An 18,973-nucleotide genomic window follows, 5' to 3' on the forward strand; every position below is an offset into this window, starting at 1 on the left:
TGAAACTCATCAGTCCATTCTTGTTCTGAGAAATTAAGGCTATTCCATGTGAGAAATTGCCAAGAAACTGAAGATCTCGTACAACACTGTATACTACTCCCTTCACAGAACAGCGCAAACTGTCTCTAACCAGAATAGAAAGGGGAGTGGGAGGCTCCGGTGCACAACTGAGCAAGAGGACAAGTACATTAGAGTGTCTAGTTTGAGAAACAGACGCCTCACAAGTCCTCAACTGGCAGCTTCATTAAATAGTACCCGCAAAACACCAGTCTCAGCGTCAACAGTGAAGAGGCAACTCCGGGATGCTGGCCTTCTAGGCAGAGTTCCTCTGTCCAGTGTCTGTGTTCTTTTGCCTATCTTTTCTTTTTATTGGCCAGTCTGAGATATGGCTTTTTCTTTGCAACTTTGCCTAGAAGGCCAGCATCCCGGAGTCGCCTCTTCACTGTTGACGTTGAGACTGGTGTTTTGCTGGTACTATTTAATGAAGCTGCCAGTTGAGGACTGATTCCCACGTAAAATAGCCTTTAGAGTGACTAAAATATCACCCATAATATTTGTTTTGGATATCAATGCTCAAAATTAGAGAAAAAGTGATTTTTATCTCAATGCTAATTACCAGGAAGTTTGAAAAGACAGTTCCTCTGTGGAGATGGGAGAACCTTCCAGAAGGACAAGGATCTCTGCAGCACTCCACCAATCAGGCCTTTATGGTACAGTAACCAGATGGAAGCCACTCCTCAGTGAAAGGCACATGACATCCCGCTTAGAGGTTGCCAAAAGGCACCTAAAGACTCTCAGACCATGAGAAACAAGATTTTCTGGTCTGATGAAAACAATGAATGACAAGCGTTACGTATGGAGGAAACCTGGCACCATCCCTACGGTGAAGCACAGTGGTGAAAGCATCATTATGTGGGGATGTTTTTCAGCAGCAGGGACTGGGCGACTAGACAGGATCGAGGAAAAAATTTACGGAACCAAGTACAGAGAGATCCATGATGAAAACCTGCTCCAGAGCGCTCAGGACCTCAGACTGGGGCGAAGGTTCACCTTCCAACAGGACAATCACCCTAAGCACACAGCCAAGACAGCGCAGGATTGACTTCCGGACAAGTCTCTGAATGTCCTTGAGTGGCCCAGCCAGAGCCCAGACTTGAATCCGATTAAACATCTCTGGAGAGACCTGAAAAAACCTGTGCAGCAACGCTCCCCAACCGACCTGACAGTGCCTGCAGAGAATGGGAGAAACTCCCCAAATACAGGTGTGCCAAGCTTGTAGTGTCATACCCAGAAGACTTGATGCTTTAATCACTGCCAAAGGTACTTCAACAAAGTACTGAGTAAAAAGTCTGAATACTTATGTAAATGTGATATTTCAGTTTTGTATTTTTAATAAATTGCCAACAATGTCTAAACCTGTTTTTGCTTTGTTAATATTGGGTATTAAGTTGAGATTCAATCAATTTCAGAATAAGGCTGTAATATAACATCATTGGGAAAAGAGTCAAGGGGTCTGAATACTTCTCAAAGGCACTGTATATCCCATTTGGCATGTCTCTTGTGATGTTATCACAGCAACACTGATTGATGTGTTGACTTGACAACTGCATCAGAGTTTTGAACAGCCCTCCCCACGTTTGTTCCATGCTGGCTGAAGACCTAGCTAGCCAGTAACTAGCGAACACCAGACACAGATGAAAGGGGAAACCTATACGTATCTTTTATATAGATGAACTGGGTAAACTTTTAATTATGCACTATTTGCAGAGACACTACAGTCAAATGTTGGCACCAGCAGAGTAGCTCCTAGCTATATAAACCATGCCCCTCTCCAAACACGCCTTCTCTGATGTTGGTTACAAGGTGGTACTTATTGACATTTCTCAACCTGAAAAGTTCTCTGTAAATCCTTTTGAAGAACCATACATGTTTTTTTTATTCTGGTCAGCCATCTCATATTGTTAAAATTCCATAGGTGTTATTGTGTTAATTGACAAGCTGAATCAAGAGAGCTAACTCTGGAACAGCTTGGGGTCCCCGAGGAGAGCGTAAAGAAATACATTTAAACAACCATTCTCAATTGACAGAAGCCCATACATGAGTGTTTCACACAACCCTATCACTAGCCATAGACATAATATACAATTGCATAACACAACACATTGGATGAACTGGAATGACCTAATTCACGGTTGCACAAAAAGAGCTGTGCACATACCACACAGCAAAATATCTTAATGAGCCACCTCCCCTACATTTCAATTATCACTAAAAGAGCAAAGAACCCTTTTGTGAACTGTAAATAACCATTGAAGATCTCAAAGGGTTATTTGAGGTATTATGGTCCCCACATAGAACCATCACCCTTCCCAAAGAAACTTTGAAGAACATTTTTTTTTTTTTTGGGGGCATGTGTGTGATGCAAAACAGGACACAATTCAGACAGAAAATACAGTGATCCGTGTATCAAAATAAACTACAAAACACTTGTTTTCTCTAATGTATTTAATTAAAATACATACTCAAATACAAAAATAAATTTGCAAGTAACGGTTACAAAAATGTTTTTCATGTTATAACTGTGATATGTTGTTGTTTAACTACCTTAGTTGAGCAAGTCACTCTGGATAGGAGTGTCTGCTAAATGACCAAAATGTAAATGTATATGTGAAAATGAACATACCAAAATCAACAACAAAGCACACTGGGTACTATTAATGGCCTTGTTTCAGGGCAGAGCTCATTAGAATAATACTCAGCAGGCTCTGCAATTTTTACATAAAAATTGACATTTCAGTCATTTACCAGACGCTCATATCCAGAGTGGTTTACAATTAGTGCATTCATCTTAAGATAGCTAGGTGAGCCAACAACATATCAAAATCGTATCAAGTATATTTTCCCTCAAAGTATTTATCAACATTTTTACTTATACAGTAACAGTCAAAAGTTTGGACACACCTACTCATTCCAAGGTTTTTCTTTATTTGTAATATTTTCTACATTGTAGAATAATAGTGAATACATCAAAATGATGAAATAACATATATGAAATCATGTAGTAACCAAAAAAGTGTCGATATAGGACTCATTTTACTGTGGATATAGATACTTTTGTACCTGTTTCCTCCAGCATCTTCACAAGGTCGTTTGCTGTTGTTCTGGGATTGATTTGCACTTTTCGCACCAAACTACGTTCATCTCTAGGAGACAGAACACGTCTCCTTCCTGAGCGGTATGACGGCTGCGTGGTCCCTAGGTGTTTATACTTGCGTACTATTGTTTGTACAGATGAACGTGGTACCTTCAGGTGTTTGGAAATTGCTCCCAAGGATGAACCAAACTTGTCGAGGTCAACAATTCTTTCTTCTGAGGTCTTGGTTGATTTCTTTTGATTTTCCCATGATATCAAGCAAAGAGGCACTGAGTTTGAAGGTAGGCCTTGAAATACATCCACAGGTACACCTCCAATTGACTCAAATTATGTCAATTACCCTATCAGACGCTTCTAAAGCCATGACATCATTTTCTGAAATTTTCCAAGCTGTTTAAAGGCACAGTCAACTTAGTGTATTTAAACTTCTGAGTCACTGGAATTGTGATACAGTGAATTATAAGTGAAATAATCTGTCTGTAAACAATTGTTGGAAAAATTACTTGTGTCGTGCACAAAGTAGATGTCCTAACCGACTTGCCAAAACTGTAGTTTGTTAACAATACATTTGTGGAGTGGTTGAAAAACGAGTTTTAATGACTCCAACCTAAGTGTATGTAAACTTCCGACTTCAACTGTATATATGTTATGTTAACTGACAAATAAAATCAATCAGTCCAAACTGTGCAGCAGCTGGTTGATGAATGGAAAGAGAGATCTAATACAGAAAACAGAAAAGTTGAATGACATTCGGACATTGTCAAGCCAAGGATTTGATACTGGGTAAGCCTAGAAGGTAGGGATGTATTTTCTGTTTGTCGAGATTGACATAATCTATTTATTGTGGTGTTGAAAATGCAAACCATGATATTGAATTGCCCAATGTCGGTATGCTTTGTTTATTAGTTGTGAGGTGCATTAGCACAGAAACCTGTTGGTTGAAAATATGTTGCATACATTTTATATAATTAGAAATATTGCATCAAAATGTTGAATGAAATGTGATTTCCCCCTAGCTGATTGTGTCTGCAGCCAACTCTGATCGTAGTGTAATCACTGAGGCAGGGAGAGTTAACTCGTCTGTGGTGGTCAGCGAAACCTCAACCTTCTGGCCCGTAGCCCTCCGTGGAATCAGCTGTACCACAAAAGCATGCTGAAGTGGCAAAGTCGATATCCATGTTTATAAACACAGGATCCCTACAGTTATTGTTATTTGTGGCAGTAAACACATTATTTTGAGGTAATTCTATGAGGGGGGAGGGTGTTCAATATGTTTTATAGTACAACGGGAGGGTCAAGTGAAAATATGTTTTACTTTGTGGAGGGGGGTGCTTTTTTTATGACACCTTGAGGTAGACCAGTCCCGCCCTAGTAAATTCCGATCTGTCCCTAACATTAATCCAATCTGAAATGAATTAAATGTTGAGGCCTGTGGTTGAATTTTAATTAAAATGTAGGTTCAAATTTGGTAGAATATTGTGTGGTCTATGTTTATGCATTGCCAAATAGATGTCCACATAATGTATTCATGTTGACAGGATTATTATGTTCAACTAATGTCCATTCTGCTTGTTAATAACCTCAAGGGGCTAGAGGGCAGTATTTTCACGTCCGGATGAAAAACGTACCCAATTTAAACAGGTTACTACTCTGGCCCAGAAAATAGAATATGCATATTATTAGTAGATTTGAATAGAAAACACTCTGAAGTTTCTAAAACTGTTTGAATGGTGTCTGTGAGTATAACAGAACTCATAAGGCAGGCAGAAAAAAACAGAGAAAAATTGAATCAGGAAGTGGGAGAAATATGACATTTTTTGTTTTGAATCCCTTGAAAAACTACAGTGACATAGGATTTACGTTGCACCTCCTAACTCTTCCATTGGCTGTCAACAATCTTTAAGAACTGGTTTCAACCGTCAGCTGTTACCGGGCAGATCATTTTGGCTCAGTCAATCATTGGCCAGTCTGAGGAGAGGTGTCTTAAGATGCGTGTGCACGTGACTTCATCGTTTTTATATTTTTCTTCTGGGATGAATAGCTATTGCCCGGTTGTAAAATGATCGCAATTTTACGTTAAAAAATACCCTAAAGGATTGATTGTAAACATCGTTTGATGTGTTTCTACAAACGGTAATGGAACTTTGAACATTTCGTCTATGGATTTGCGTCCATGCCACATGGCATTGTAAAGTGTTCTGGATGGGTCAACAAAACGGACGTATTTGTCATAAATGATGGACTTTGCAGAACAAATGAACATTTCTTGTGGAAGTGGGTGCCGATCCGAGTGCATTCCGCCGAAGATCAGCAAAGGTAAGTAAATATTTCGAACATATTGTTAGAGATTTGTCGACGCCGTGGTTGTAGGCTAACTGTATAGCTTAGCATTGAAGGCTAAGTTCTGTACTCAGAATATTGAACAATGTGCTTTTTCCGTAACGTTATTTTGAAATCTGACAAAGTGGTTGCATAAAGGAGTAGATTATCTCTAATTCTTTAAATAAATTTTATACATTTTTTCAACGTTTATGAGTTCTTCTGTAAATTAAATGTGCCTATTCACCGGCGGTTATGGGGAGAAAACATTTTCTGAACGTCACGCGCCAATGTAAAAATTGGGTTTTTGGATATAAATATAAACTTGATCGAACAAAAAATGCATGTATTGTCTAACATGATGTCCTAGGAGTGTCATCTGATGAAAATTGTCAAAGGTTAGTGCTTAATTTTAGCTGTATATCTGGTTTTGTGATGGCTATCGTGCTTGGAAAATTGCTTTTTTTTTTTTTTGCTGAGGTGCTATGCTAAAATAATCTAATGTTTTGCTTTCACCGTAAAGCCTTTTTGAAATCGGACAATGTGATTGGATTAACGAGTAGAGTATCTTTAAAATGCCGTATAATACTTGAATTTTAATTTTGAGATTATTTTGTTTTGAATATCGCGCCGTGCTATCTCACTGGTTGTTGTCCATCCAATCCCGTTATCGGGATTGTATCCTCGAGGTTTTAACCAGTTGTCAACTTGTTCATGCTTAGGGAGATAGGTAAAAAAATATGAGGGTTCCTCAAGAGTTTTTTGGGAAGTGTGCTGGTTCTATGTGGAACCATAATGACTCAAGAACCCTTTGAGCTCTTCAATGGTTCTTTACAGTTCACATAAGGGTTCTTTGCTCTTTTAGTGATACTTAAAATGTAGGGGAGGTGGCTCATTAAGATATTTTGGGGCTCTTTTTGTGCAACCGTGAGTGAGAGTGTCATTCCAGTCTATCTAATGGTCCCGTGTGGCTCAGTTGGTAGAGCATGGTGTTTGCAACGCCAGGGTTGTGGGTTCGATTCCCACGCGGGACCAGTACGGAAGAAAAAAAAAATGTATGAAAAAGTATGAAATGTATGCCTTCGCTACTGTAAGTCGCTCTGGATAAGAGCGTCTGCTAAATGACTAAAATGTAATGTAAAAATGTGTTGTGTTATGCTCTGCTATATGATTATGGGCAGTGGCATATCTTGTGAAAGATTTTGCATGGCCTTGCGTCAATTGAAAATGGTTGACTCAATCACTCAGAGTTTCTCAATTCTCTCCTCATGGACCCCCAGCTGTTCCAGAGGTAGCTAACGTGATTCAATTAATCTTCTAACACCTATGGATTTATAGCAATATAATAGGGCTTACCAGAAAGACAAGAAAAGTGTGGTTCTTCAAAAGGATCTACACAGAACCTTTCAGATTGATATAGGTTATTTATAGAACCCTTCTCCATAAAATAAACAGTTATTTATAAAGGTTGTAAAAATAACCATAAAAAAGTGTTATATATAGCCCCAAAAAGGATTGTAACCATAGTGGAGCCCTTTTTTTGGTTCTATAAAGAACCTTTTTAATGGTTCTTTATAGAACCTTAGGAAAGGGTGTTTTATAGCATCATAGGGGTTCCATTTAGAACCTCATGAGCATGGTTCTTTATAGAACCTTGAAAAGAAATGTTCTATATAGCACCAAAAAGGGTTCCACTATACTTACAAGCCAAAGAACCGCAATCTGGTACTATTTATAACCATAATTTTTTTGTGTGTAGGTCTCTGGGAATGAACAGACACACGTGTAATTTTGGGAAACATAAATAATTGCTTGAATACCTGTGTAACCCTTTATGTAAAAATGTGTGCTAAAAATGTGGGAATTTACTTTAAATTATAGAGTAAAATGTGCACAATGTGAGTTAAAGGCAACTTCCTCACAACAATAAACCAACCATCAGCACCATGGACAGCACCACCATAAGCATCTCCCAGAAGTGCTGTGTGGGTGGTTCAGACAGAGAACAACACTTGACAACATTCTTCCATCACATTGTCAACTCCTGCATTACAGCCTTGGATACATTTTTGGTGATTGGATCAATATGTTGTATAATGGTTTATACCAGACAAATAAAATGTACTTCGTTGGTTAGAATGAAGACCTCCCTATTCCTCTCAGAAGTCAAATTCTTACTGCTCGTTTGGGCATCTTCAAAGGACGAGCTGTGCTACTTGATATGCAATCATCTTTGACTGTTATTTATTCAAAACAAACGACACATCCAGAATAACGATACATCTAGCAGACAAAGCACAACGATTCGATTTGGAATTAAAAACATTCTGACATAACCCTAACCCGCACATTGATTATTTGGATGGATATATTTGTCATTCATTTATTACATTTGCTCATTATTTATACGTTTGTAATATATTTGTATATTGTATATTGACACACATTTGTGCGTTTTGTATATCTCTGTATCCCTGCGCGTTAGACGGAGAGCCCCAGTAGGGTCAGGCTGTGTGACATTCATTGGGCGCTTCTGGCGCTATCTGCGCCCGTGTAGCACAATGTATCCACATCATCGCCATGTAATCCCACCCTTTAATCTGTTTAAGTGCGGAAACTGTCTGATTTACCGGAGCTCTGTCTAGCGAGCAGGCACTGGGTAGCCTCTTAATCTTTTATCGGACCAATTAACCGCCCGCCACGTTGTAGCTCTAATACAGAGGGGAAAATGGCGTGTGTTCAAACCTACTTGGGTGAGTTCTGTGCCCATCAAGACGAGGACGATAAGACTCAGGATCTTGCTCGAGGGCTGCATCTCTTGCCTCCGGTGTGTGGAACGTACCAATGCTCTCACATGCAGATCGGTTCCTTTGCGTCCCCCGCACGGCAGTCCTCTCCGCTCCCTCGTAGCGCTGAGGTCGCTCGCCGCCTGTTTATCACTCAGCAATCAAATAGTAGAAAGCGATAAATCTGTGCGGAATCACAGTCTCTTCGCATATTTAAAAAAAAAATCTCGGCTCCTCTCGGTCTCCGTGTTTCTGCTCTCCCTCTTTCGTCCTCCCTTTCGTCCTCTAATCGCCACTACGGGTTCTGATAAACATTTGCGAAGGAAGACGTAGGTTTACGGAAAGCTGCACCGGTTACTCAGATTTTGCCAAAACTTTGCTCTCCTGCCTCGAGCCTCAAGAATAGCGATTGGTGAAAAAATGTGAGAGACGGCGGAGCTGTCCACGGTGTTGAACCAGGAAATGACATGCCAGAGCGTGGGAAATTCAAACAGGGAGCGCACGAGAGATATGGGAGAAGGCCTAATATTTGATGATTTTTATTATTAAGAAAACATGTCCCTCAATTCTAGTATTTAATTTATTTGTCACAGGTTTATTAAACTAAAGCTGGCCTGTCTGTGTTCTAGATAGCCTATTTAGTCCATTGGGAGTTTCTTCTTTGATTTGGCTCATATTCCAAAATAATGGTATTCATTTCACATACACCTCTGTTCATTGATATTGAAATAATACATGATCATAGTCTGTAAGGCTGAAATCGTGTGTTGGTTTCTAAATTGAGAAATTGATCAAGCAACACTGGCAGTAACAGTGGCTTCACTGTAAAAATAGAAAGACTCAAAACACTGGGATTATGTAATGTTGTTTGTGTTGCATGAAACCATGAAAAGTAGTGCTGAGATCTCGTTTTTGGAAGGTGTTTGAATGTAAACCCAATGTAAGTGTTACGATGCACAGAAAGTGTTTTAAAAATGGAATAGCATTATTCTGAAACACCCGAAGTGGTTCTTCAATCTGAATATTAGTGTTTTTAAGAGAGTGTTTGAAAACACTTTGCGTTTCAGTGTATGTAAAATGCTGCATCAAAACAAACATAAATATATTTTTAGCAGACTGTGTGAGACTGAGAAATGCAAATGGGTTACACCTTAAATATTGATTCATGATAAGGGTCTATGAAGAAATGTTTGTTGTGGAATTCTAATTGTAACTATATTTTATGAGGATAACCAAAGATAGAGAAAATTAAGTTATTGAACTCATTGGAAGTCTCGTGTTTTTAATCTCCTTGCACTTCCTCTCTTGCCCTGTGGCTCTGTTTTTAGAGGACTGTAGGTAATTCAAAAGGTTCAGACTTCATTATTATTTTACACAATGTGGTATGCATGTTTGAAGAAAGAAAGGTATACCTCTATATTAGTATTAAGCAGCTTGTTGTGCCATGAGGTGTAATTGCTCATGATGAACAGATTTAAAAACCGTCAGGCAAAATGAAGTTCAGTGATGAGACGACCCATTCCCACATTTCTAGCTTGTAATGTTGGAGGCTAATACCGTTTCCTGCAATGTTTCTGGAAAACCTGCAGCTACTCCTGGGGGATCGAGAACTGTGCTCAACTGTGCCTGACAAAATGGGTTAAACTGGCAAATGATCAGATACATAAATCAATGTTAAACATTAAAATACTCCAAAAGAAGTGGTCCAATTATGTACTAGACAGGATTTGAAACACCATAATAATGTTTAGAAGCTACACAAGAAGCAACCTATTATCACACAGTCAAACTCTCATTTCATTTAGTAAGTTCACCATTCTGCCGTTCTCACTGTTAAACATCGCCGTGTTCAATACAACAGCTCTTCAATACAACACCAAAAGAGAAAGTATCTAACCGAACTCGAAACACCAAAATAGGTGTTGCAGAACACTTGATTAAGTGGTGTCAAAACCCACCAAGTAATGTTTCAAAACATCTCAGGATAATGTGTTTCAATACTCCAGCAAAGTTAAGGTTTCGGCTCCTTCACATTGGTGATAGCTCAGTTGCTACTTGTTTTGGTGTTACGAAGCACTTCGTTTTAACAGTGTTCGTACTGTGTGGTAGGCTGCAACTACAGCCGGTTCTTGATTTGCTTTACCCAACTGCACGCTAGGGATATCGCAGTTCATGAAATTGACTGCAACCGTAGTTGGAATTGAAAGTGCAGTTCAACACTTTTCATCTGAATGCCTTCCTCTCTTAGCCACATGTGATGTACAATGTGTTCAAGTGCTGTGTGTCAGCTTGAAGAGGGCTTTATAGACTTTTATAGACTGTCACTGTAAGCTGGCTTATGTCCTCCCTCAAACTAAAGTGAAAATATGTTGGTGGTGTGTCTGTGTGTGTATGTGTGTGTCTAAAGGGGGTATGTGTGTGTGGGGGGTGTGTGTATGTGTGTGGGGGGGCGAGCCACAGGTAAGTAAGTGTGTGTAACTGAGTTTCTATCCTACAATATTATGCATGGAGAGAATCTAACTATTTGGATTGGGTATATTAGTGCGCAGGGGGTCTTGTTTGTGTAGGCAGTAGCCCACAGTGCTGGGCCGCTGTGTGTAAGCCTATGTGCTTTGTCACTTTAGTGGTCTATTTAGCATTCTCCCTCTGTGCCGCGCTCATTTCATTGTGTGCCTCAGTAATGGCCTCTTTTCTCTCAGATGCAGACCAAAAGTAATTCCTCTGTCAATTGCTTGCCCGAGAAGTCTTTGATGCGATTCCATGGCCGCCAGGCTGCCTGCATCTCGATGGAATTGTATCATACACTAACAGCTTAAAGGCATGTAGCATCAGACACACACGCCTTAATTTGTTAAACAGCTTACAGAGGGACCCAGCTAGCTATAGCTGGCTAAATGTGTTCACTTACATCTACTCTGGCTACAAAGGACTGAGCCAATGAAGTACATAGTGCATGTCCCGAATGGCACCCTATTCCCTTTATAGTGCACTTCATCTGACCAGAGCCTGCCTACGGCTCTGGTCAGAAGTAGTGCAGTATAGGGAATAGGGTGCCACTTGGAATGAATCCAGAGAGATACTGTGGGGTAATGTAATGTGAAGAACATGCTGCATAGTCTACTAGTTGTTAGTTTTACTAACTGTTTTTCCTTAAGATAGTGAAGTCGGGTAAACATCCTATTACACTTTTACCCTCTATTGCTTTGTGTACAAAATAGTTTTTTATACGGGTGGGCTTTTGAAAGGAAAAGCTAGCTACAGTAGGTGCCCTCAAATTAGCTGAGAGGTTAATGGGAAAAAGCTTGACTGCATGTAGCCTAAAAGCTATTGTTGTTCAGAACCAGCAGAGCATTACCGCCTAAGTCCCAAATGGCACCCTATTTCCTATAGAGTGCACTACTTTTGACCTGGGCCCATATTGCTGTTGTCAAAAGTAATGCTCTATATAGTGAATAGGGTGCCATTTGGGATGAACACACTGTCTGTTTAGAGTGGTTGAGCTGCTCTACTCTCAGTCTTGAAAAGAGTAATACAATATGCCTAGTCTAAACACATTTTATGGAGCCTCCATTATAATATATAATATATCACCACGTTGTGGCCTACAGTGCACTCTTAGAAATAAGGTTTCCAAAAGGGTTCTTTGCGGAGGGATAGGGTTCTACCAAGAACCGTTGTCATCTAAAGAACCCTTTTTGGAAGACAAGGGTTCTTTGTTAGGCAAAGAGTTCAACCTAGAACCTTTTTCATCCTAAGAACCGTTTTTGGAAGAAAGTGTTCTTTGATGATTGTTTGGAAGGCAAGAAGGGTTCTACATAGAGCCCTTCTGATTCTGAATAAGTTTTCTTATTGTATTTTTTCTTTCTTTTAAATTGTGCATGAGCGTTAATGTTTACCTCAGTGTTTAAACTTTAACATCAGGAGTTTGAGTAATCTGATGAATTTAAAAAGGTTATCACGTGTGCTCCCTCTCCGGCCTCTAGGTCACCAGTCTGCTCGTCATGGCACACACCTGTCACCCTCGTAACGCTTAATTGCGCATTATGACACTCACCTGGACTCCATCACCTTGATTACCTGCCCTATAATTGCCACTCCATTTGGCTCCTTCACCAGTGGTCATTGTATCTGTATCATGTCGGTGCGCTGGTTGTGTTACGTGGTTGGTTCATTTATTTATTAAGTGTTTTCACTCCCTGAACTTGCTTCCCGACTCGCAGCGTACATCGCTACAAAGGTACTCTAGCTGTGAGAATGTTTTAACACGGGGCATTGAATTTACAAGGTGTCAAAAAGCGTTCTACAGGGACGCTGTCCCACAGTTGTGTCAAGTTGGCTGGATGTCCTTTGGGTGGTGGACCATTTTTGACAGAAACAGGAAACTGTCGAGCGTGAAAAATCCAGCAGCGTTGTAGGACACAAACCATTGCGTCACCTACTACCATACCCCGTTCAAAGGCACTTAAGTCTGTTGTCTTGCCCATTCACCCTCTGAATGGCACACATACACAATCCATGTCTCAATTGTCTCAAGACCTAAAAATACTTCTTTAACGTGTCTCTTCTCCTTTATCTACACTGATTGAAGTGGATTTAACAAGTGGCATCAATAAGGGATCACTGCTTTCACCTGGATTCACCTGGTCAGGTTATGGAATGGAAAGAGCAGGTCTTAATGTTTTCCGTACTCAGTCTATATATGGGAACATTTATGCATGCATTTTGTATTATCTTAATCATTTTACATACTGATATACAGTAACAGTCAAAAGTTTGGAGACACCTTCTCATTCCAGGGTTTTCTTTATTTTTACTATTTTCTACATTGTATAATAGTGAAGACATCAAAACTATGAAATAACACATATGGAATCATATAGTAACCAAAAAAGTGTTAAACAAATCAATTTTTTTAAATTTTAGATTCTTCAAAGTAGCCACCCTTTGCCTTGACAGCTTTGCACACTTGTGGCATTCTCTCAACCATCTTCACCTGGAATGCTTTTCGAACAGTCTTGAAGGAGTTCCCACATATGCTGAGCATTGTTGGCTGGCTTTCCTTCACTCTGCAGTCCAACTCATCTCAAACCATCTCAATTGGGTTGAGGTCAGGTGATTGTGGAGGCCAGGTCATCTGATGCAGCACTCCATCACTCTCTTTCTTGGTCAAAAAGCCCTCACACAGCCTGGAGGTGTGTTGGGTCATTGTCCTGTTGAAAAACAGGTTAAGTGTGCCTTGAATTCTAAATAAATCACTGACAGTTTCACCAGGTAAAGCACCCCCACACCATCACACCTCCTCCATGCTTCATGGTGGTAACCACACGGGTAGAGATCATCCGTTCACCTACTCTGTGTCTCACGAAGACACGGCAGTTGGAACCAAAAATCGCAAATTTGGACTCATCAGACCAAAGGACAGATTCCCAACTGCCCATTGCTCGTGTTTCTTGGCCCAAGCAAGTATCTTCTTCTTATTGGTGTCCTTTAGTAGTGGTTTCTTTGCAGCAATTCGATCATGAAGGCCTGATTCACGCAGTCTCCTCTGAACAGTTGATGTTTAGATATGTCTGTTACTTGAACTCTGAAGCGTTTATTTGGGCTGCAATTTCAGAGGTGCATTTAACGCTAATGTACTTATCCACTGCAGCAGATGTAAATCTGGGTCTTCCTTTTCTGTGTCGGTCCTCACGAAAGCCAGTTTCATCATTGCACTTGATGGTTTTTCCAGCGCACTTGAAGAAACTTTCAAAGTTCTTGAAATTTTCCGGATTTACTGACCGTCATGTCTTAAAGTAATGATGGACTGTCGTTTCTCTTTGCTTATTTGAACATGTTCTTGCCATAAAAGGGACTTGGTCTTTTACCAAATATGGCTATCTTCTGTATACCACCCCTACCTTATCACAGCACAACTGATTGGCTCAATCGCATTAAGAAAGAAATTCAACAAAGTAACTTTTATCAAGGCACACCTGTTAATTGAAATGCATTCCAAGTATTATGAAGCTGGTTGAGAGAATGACAATAGTTTGCAAAGCTGTCATTAAGGCAAAGGGTGGCTACTTTGAAGAATCTCAAATCTCAAATATATTTTGATTGGTTTAACACCTTTTTGTTTACTACATGATTCCATATGTGTTATTTCATAGTGTTGTTGTCTTCACTGTTATTATACAATGTAGAACATTTTACAAATAAAGAAAAACCTTAGGAAAAGTAGGTGTGTCCAAACTTTTGACTGGTACACAGGAGGACATTTTTCTCAAAAAATGTTAACGGTTTCAAATTCTTTCTGGGTTGATAATTGGCCAATTCAATTACTCTAGAGGTCCAATGCAGACATTTTGATCTGAATCTAATATAATTTCTAAGTACCTTACTGTGATTATTTTTACAATTTCAATTGAAAACAAACAAAATTTGCTTCTTAGCAAAGGGCAATTTTTCAAGCAAGAATTTTGCTAGGACTGTCTGGGAGTAATCTGAGTAGGGAGTGGAAAACTGAACATTTGCTGTTGTTGATAGATAGGTTTGAACTCTTTCTTATTGGTCTATTAACTAATTTACTGCAGGGTGATGTCACCATGCAAGGCCAAAACTCCATCCCACCAAACAGGCTGAAATTTCAAGCTGTCTTTTCAAACAGATCTTACACTAAAAGTGCATGATCATAACGTTCACAATTTCACAGTATTATTCCAACCTCACACTGTGTAAATATATACAATTCTAAGGAAATTCTCCCTTTTGACTGCACTGGGACTTTAATGAATGCATACAATTTTCTCTGTCACTCCTCTTATCCTTTCCTATTGAGCTAATAGAGTGAGAAAGAGAGAGCGTGAGAGAGAGAATGAGAAGAGAAGAATGTGAGTAAAGGGTGAGCGGGAGAGATAGAGGGGGAGAGACAGAAGGATAGATACATTACATTCTGTATTAACTTGGAGACAGAGCTGGAGTCACGGAGAGAGAGCGAGACAATTAAGAGTGAAAGACAGAGGGAGAGTTTTAGTCTGTGACATTTTTGTCCTGATAGAATTCACGTCCCTTTCTCCAGGCAGTCGGCCATTACACTCCCCAGCCATCATCACCACCTCTCAGCGCTTATCAGCCCCCTCCATGTAGACACAGCGGCAGATATAAAAAATATGATTCTCACCCCTTTTATGACTGAGATGTTCCATTCATTCAAATTGGCTGCTGTGCAGCCTCTGATGCAGCCCATTGCTTTGGGTCACGATCAATCCGGGGCTGGCAAAGAGAGAGAGAGAGAGAGGAGGGGGGAAAGAGAGACAGAGAGTGTGTGTGACAGACAGAGACAAAGGGAGAGCGAGAGAGAGAGCTCCATAAAAGTCTGATTGAACAGCGGGACCCGACGGAAGGCCCAGAGGGGAAGGGGGGCAGGCAGCATCATATGACTAAGTACTAATGAGTCCGCTAATTATTCTCATTTCAGTTGGGCTCCAGACTCTCCTGAGAGAGAGGAAGAAGTAAAGAAGGAAGAAGGGAAGGGAAGGGACAGGGGAAATTAAAGGGTTATGTCTTTGTTTTTGGCTTGTCTCTATTTTTCTGTGTACTTTGATAGTTTAATTTTCACACATAAAGGACATTGGGGGGAATGATAGCATAGCGAAGCCACTTAGGCAGAGGATAAAGCTGTTGATTATAGGGATGTTTATGTGGTTTTTTTATGAGCTGTTAGTGTTGTGGTCACACTCAAAATGAAACAAAGGCATTTACTCTCAGACTTCTGAGAGTAACACACACACACACACACACACACACACACACACACACACACACACACACACACACACACACACACACACACCTAGCAGGCATCAACAATGAAAGCAGCACTGTTTTTGTTGGGTTACTCTGTGTGTACTCTAAAAGGAAATGGTTCTATGTTGTGCCAAATAAGGGTTCTTTGGCTTGTAACCATAGCGGAAGTCTTTTTGGTGCTATATGGAACCATGCTCATAAGGTTCTATAGGGAACCTGTATGGTGCTATAAAAAAAGTTTCCTAAGGTTCTATGAAGAGCCATTAAAAGAAGTTGTATATAGTACTGATGGGGAAACAAAGCTTTCTGAAGTATTGAGGTTTTCCAGCCAATTGTGTTGAAAATAGGTTCATTACTCAAGGCTTTGATCAACACAGTGTACATTAGTTGCACCTGCTGGTCAAATTATTATAGACGACGTCCCATACCCCATAGCGCATGCACAGCGTAGCCTTTTTGTCTGTTACCAAACTAATAACAAACGTAGTTCGACAAAACAAAACTTTGGACGTCAATGATCACGTGCTTTTGATAAAGTGATACAGGCATCGGCACACTGCTTCGAAGTACACTTTATTAGCAATTTCTATGCATTCCTTGGTATCAAACATAACATCACTAGTTATCATCAGTTGGGTTTTTATTTACCTTCATGCTGGGTTGACCCAGCAGATGGGTCTTTTTTTAATGTAATCCGTAGGTTATTTTCAGGAAGCAGGGCCAATTGTGGCCGTGGATTGCCGATGGGTCTCCTTGGCCAACCATTAGAATAAATGTAATTTGTATTTATTATGGATCCCCATTAGCTGCTGCCAAAGCTCTTCCCGGGGTCCAGCAAAATTAAGGCAGTTTATACAATTTTAAAAACATTACAATACATTCACAAATTTCACAAAACACTGTGTGCCCTCAGGCCCCTGCTCCACCACTACCACATATCTACAGTACTAAATCCATGTGTATGTAATTGTGTGTGTGCCTGTATGCATGTGTCTGTGCCAATGTTTGTGTTGCTTCACAGTCCCCGCTGTAACATAAGGTGTTTTTTATCTGTTTTTTAAATCTAATTTTACTGCTGGCATGAGTTACTTGGTGTGAAATAGAGTTCCATGTAGTCATGGCTCTATGTCATTCCTGTCCACTTCCCTTCAATATTTTTCCACGTTACATATTTATATGTACAATCAATATTTAAATATCATAACACAGTTGTAACTACCCCAACATACTCATAGGAACTTGCCGTAGTCAACTTGCGTAACTCTCAGTAGGCTACAAATTTGTCAATGCTGAACCCTAACGTGTCAAATGAAATATACTCTCACCGGGTCAGAATGAAATATACTCTCACTGGCTCTGACCCGGTGGATCATAACTCAATTACCCAACTAAGTGAACCAGCGCTGGGTTGTTTATTTGGTCTCTCTCTCTCTGCCTCTCTCTCTCTCTATGACATTCCATTCCACTTCCTTGGAAATTTTATATACTCCTCTCTTTGTGTTTGAACGGTGATTTGTGTGTGTTTTTGTATGGGTGAGATGTACCGTGCATGTATGAATTTGCTTCCGGGCTTGTGTTAATGAATGGGGATATGTGTCTGTGTTTGTTATGTGTGTATATGCATAGTACTTGTGCATTTTTCTCTCTCGTGTGTGTGTGTGTGTGTGTGTGTGTGTGTGTGTGTGTGTGTGTGTGTGTGTGTGTGTGTATATGAGCTCACATGCAGGCTGCAGTGGGTAGCCAGGGGACGTCCCTCACATCCAGATACATGCAATATTGTATAAACTGGGTTTATGTAGGTCAGAATAGTATGATGCAGGAAACAAAAAAGAGAGTGATAGCCTACTGATAGAGAGAAAGAGAGGAATAAATTGAGGAAAGAGAGCAGGGGAACGTAAGGTGGGAGAGAGTGAGAGAATGGTTTAGGGAGGCCATGTTGGATCATGATTCAGGCGTCGTTGCGGTGCAATCCATTTGATCTCTCTCTCTCACCCTCACTCTCGTGTCATAGACGATTGCATTCAAAAAGTACTCAGACCCCTTCACTTTTAACACATTTGTGACCCGATTCAGGAAACTAGGTGTAAGTCGCAAGTCACGACTTCACAGGAGAGCCGTTTGATTATTTTTTAATCAAAATGCGTTTTTGGGCCAGAAATGCCTTCTCGAACATGTGAACTTTCATGTGCCTTAATATCAAACGTGTATTCAATCTATAAATACGAATAAAATGGTTAAATTACGAGCCTAGTTGGTTTAGCCCCAGAGAAAAAGTCCAACCTTCCCGCTAGCCATGATTGGCTGAGATAATGAGTGGGCTGGACATGCCAAGAGATGAGTTTGGATTGGTCTGCCATATAGCACTGGTCTGTCTATTGGAACTGGTCAGTATGTCTTGGTATTTGTGTTGAAAGTGGCTTTAAAATTGTTTTTTATCACGTAGTAAATCTGCATAAACCTAATGTCAAATTAAAGTGTACTGTTAGCCAGCTAACGTTAGCTGGTTGGCTCACTAGCTAACATTATGTGCATGCTCTCCACTTTCTGAAATTTTGAAATCAGTGGAATTTGAGTATAATAGCTAAGGAGATGGAGAAAACACCAGTCTGGATTGCATCTTCAAACCAAGGACAACCATGCATGGCATCAGACAGGAGACACGTCCAAACATGATGTCCATGTATACGGGTAAGATAGTCTAGCTAGCTATATTTTCAGATAATACACATTTCTTATTTTGACAGAAAGTGATTTCATTTCAAGTGTACTGTTAGCTAGCTAACGATAGCTGGCTGGGTCGCTAGCTAACGTTATGTGTATGATCTTATTCTTTGTATCTCAGACACATTTGCTTGACTAGTTATAGCCATAGAACCTATATGGTTAGCTACCTGCAGATTCATGCAGTGTAGTAACGTCATGAGTT

At 40.1% G+C, this 18,973-nt stretch overlaps 1 protein-coding gene and 1 non-coding gene across 3 annotated transcripts in view; one reads left to right on the forward strand and one right to left on the reverse strand.

Moving 5' to 3' along the window:
• LOC106562961 (noelin) overlaps nt 1-15,527 on the reverse strand; it is a 72,697-nt gene extending 57,170 nt beyond the window's left edge. The window contains exon 1 of one of the 2 annotated variants that reach the window (XM_014128096.2): nt 15,422-15,527. In XM_014128096.2, the coding sequence (XP_013983571.1) occupies nt 15,422-15,487 (66 nt within the window). In that variant the 5' untranslated portion in view covers nt 15,488-15,527. Of the gene's footprint in view, nt 1-8,222; nt 8,695-15,421 lie in introns of those variants that run through there. The other variant, XM_014128095.2, reaches the window with a different exon arrangement.
• Nucleotides 6,433-6,508, forward strand: trnaa-ugc (transfer RNA alanine (anticodon UGC)). The gene has a single exon. It is a non-coding gene; the product is annotated as a tRNA-Ala (tRNA).
• Nucleotides 15,528-18,973: the final 3,446 nt, after the last annotated feature.

The sequence above is a fragment of the Salmo salar genome, chromosome ssa11, assembly GCF_905237065.1.
Source record: "Salmo salar chromosome ssa11, Ssal_v3.1, whole genome shotgun sequence".
Classification (NCBI taxonomy): Eukaryota; Metazoa; Chordata; class Actinopteri; order Salmoniformes; family Salmonidae; genus Salmo; species Salmo salar.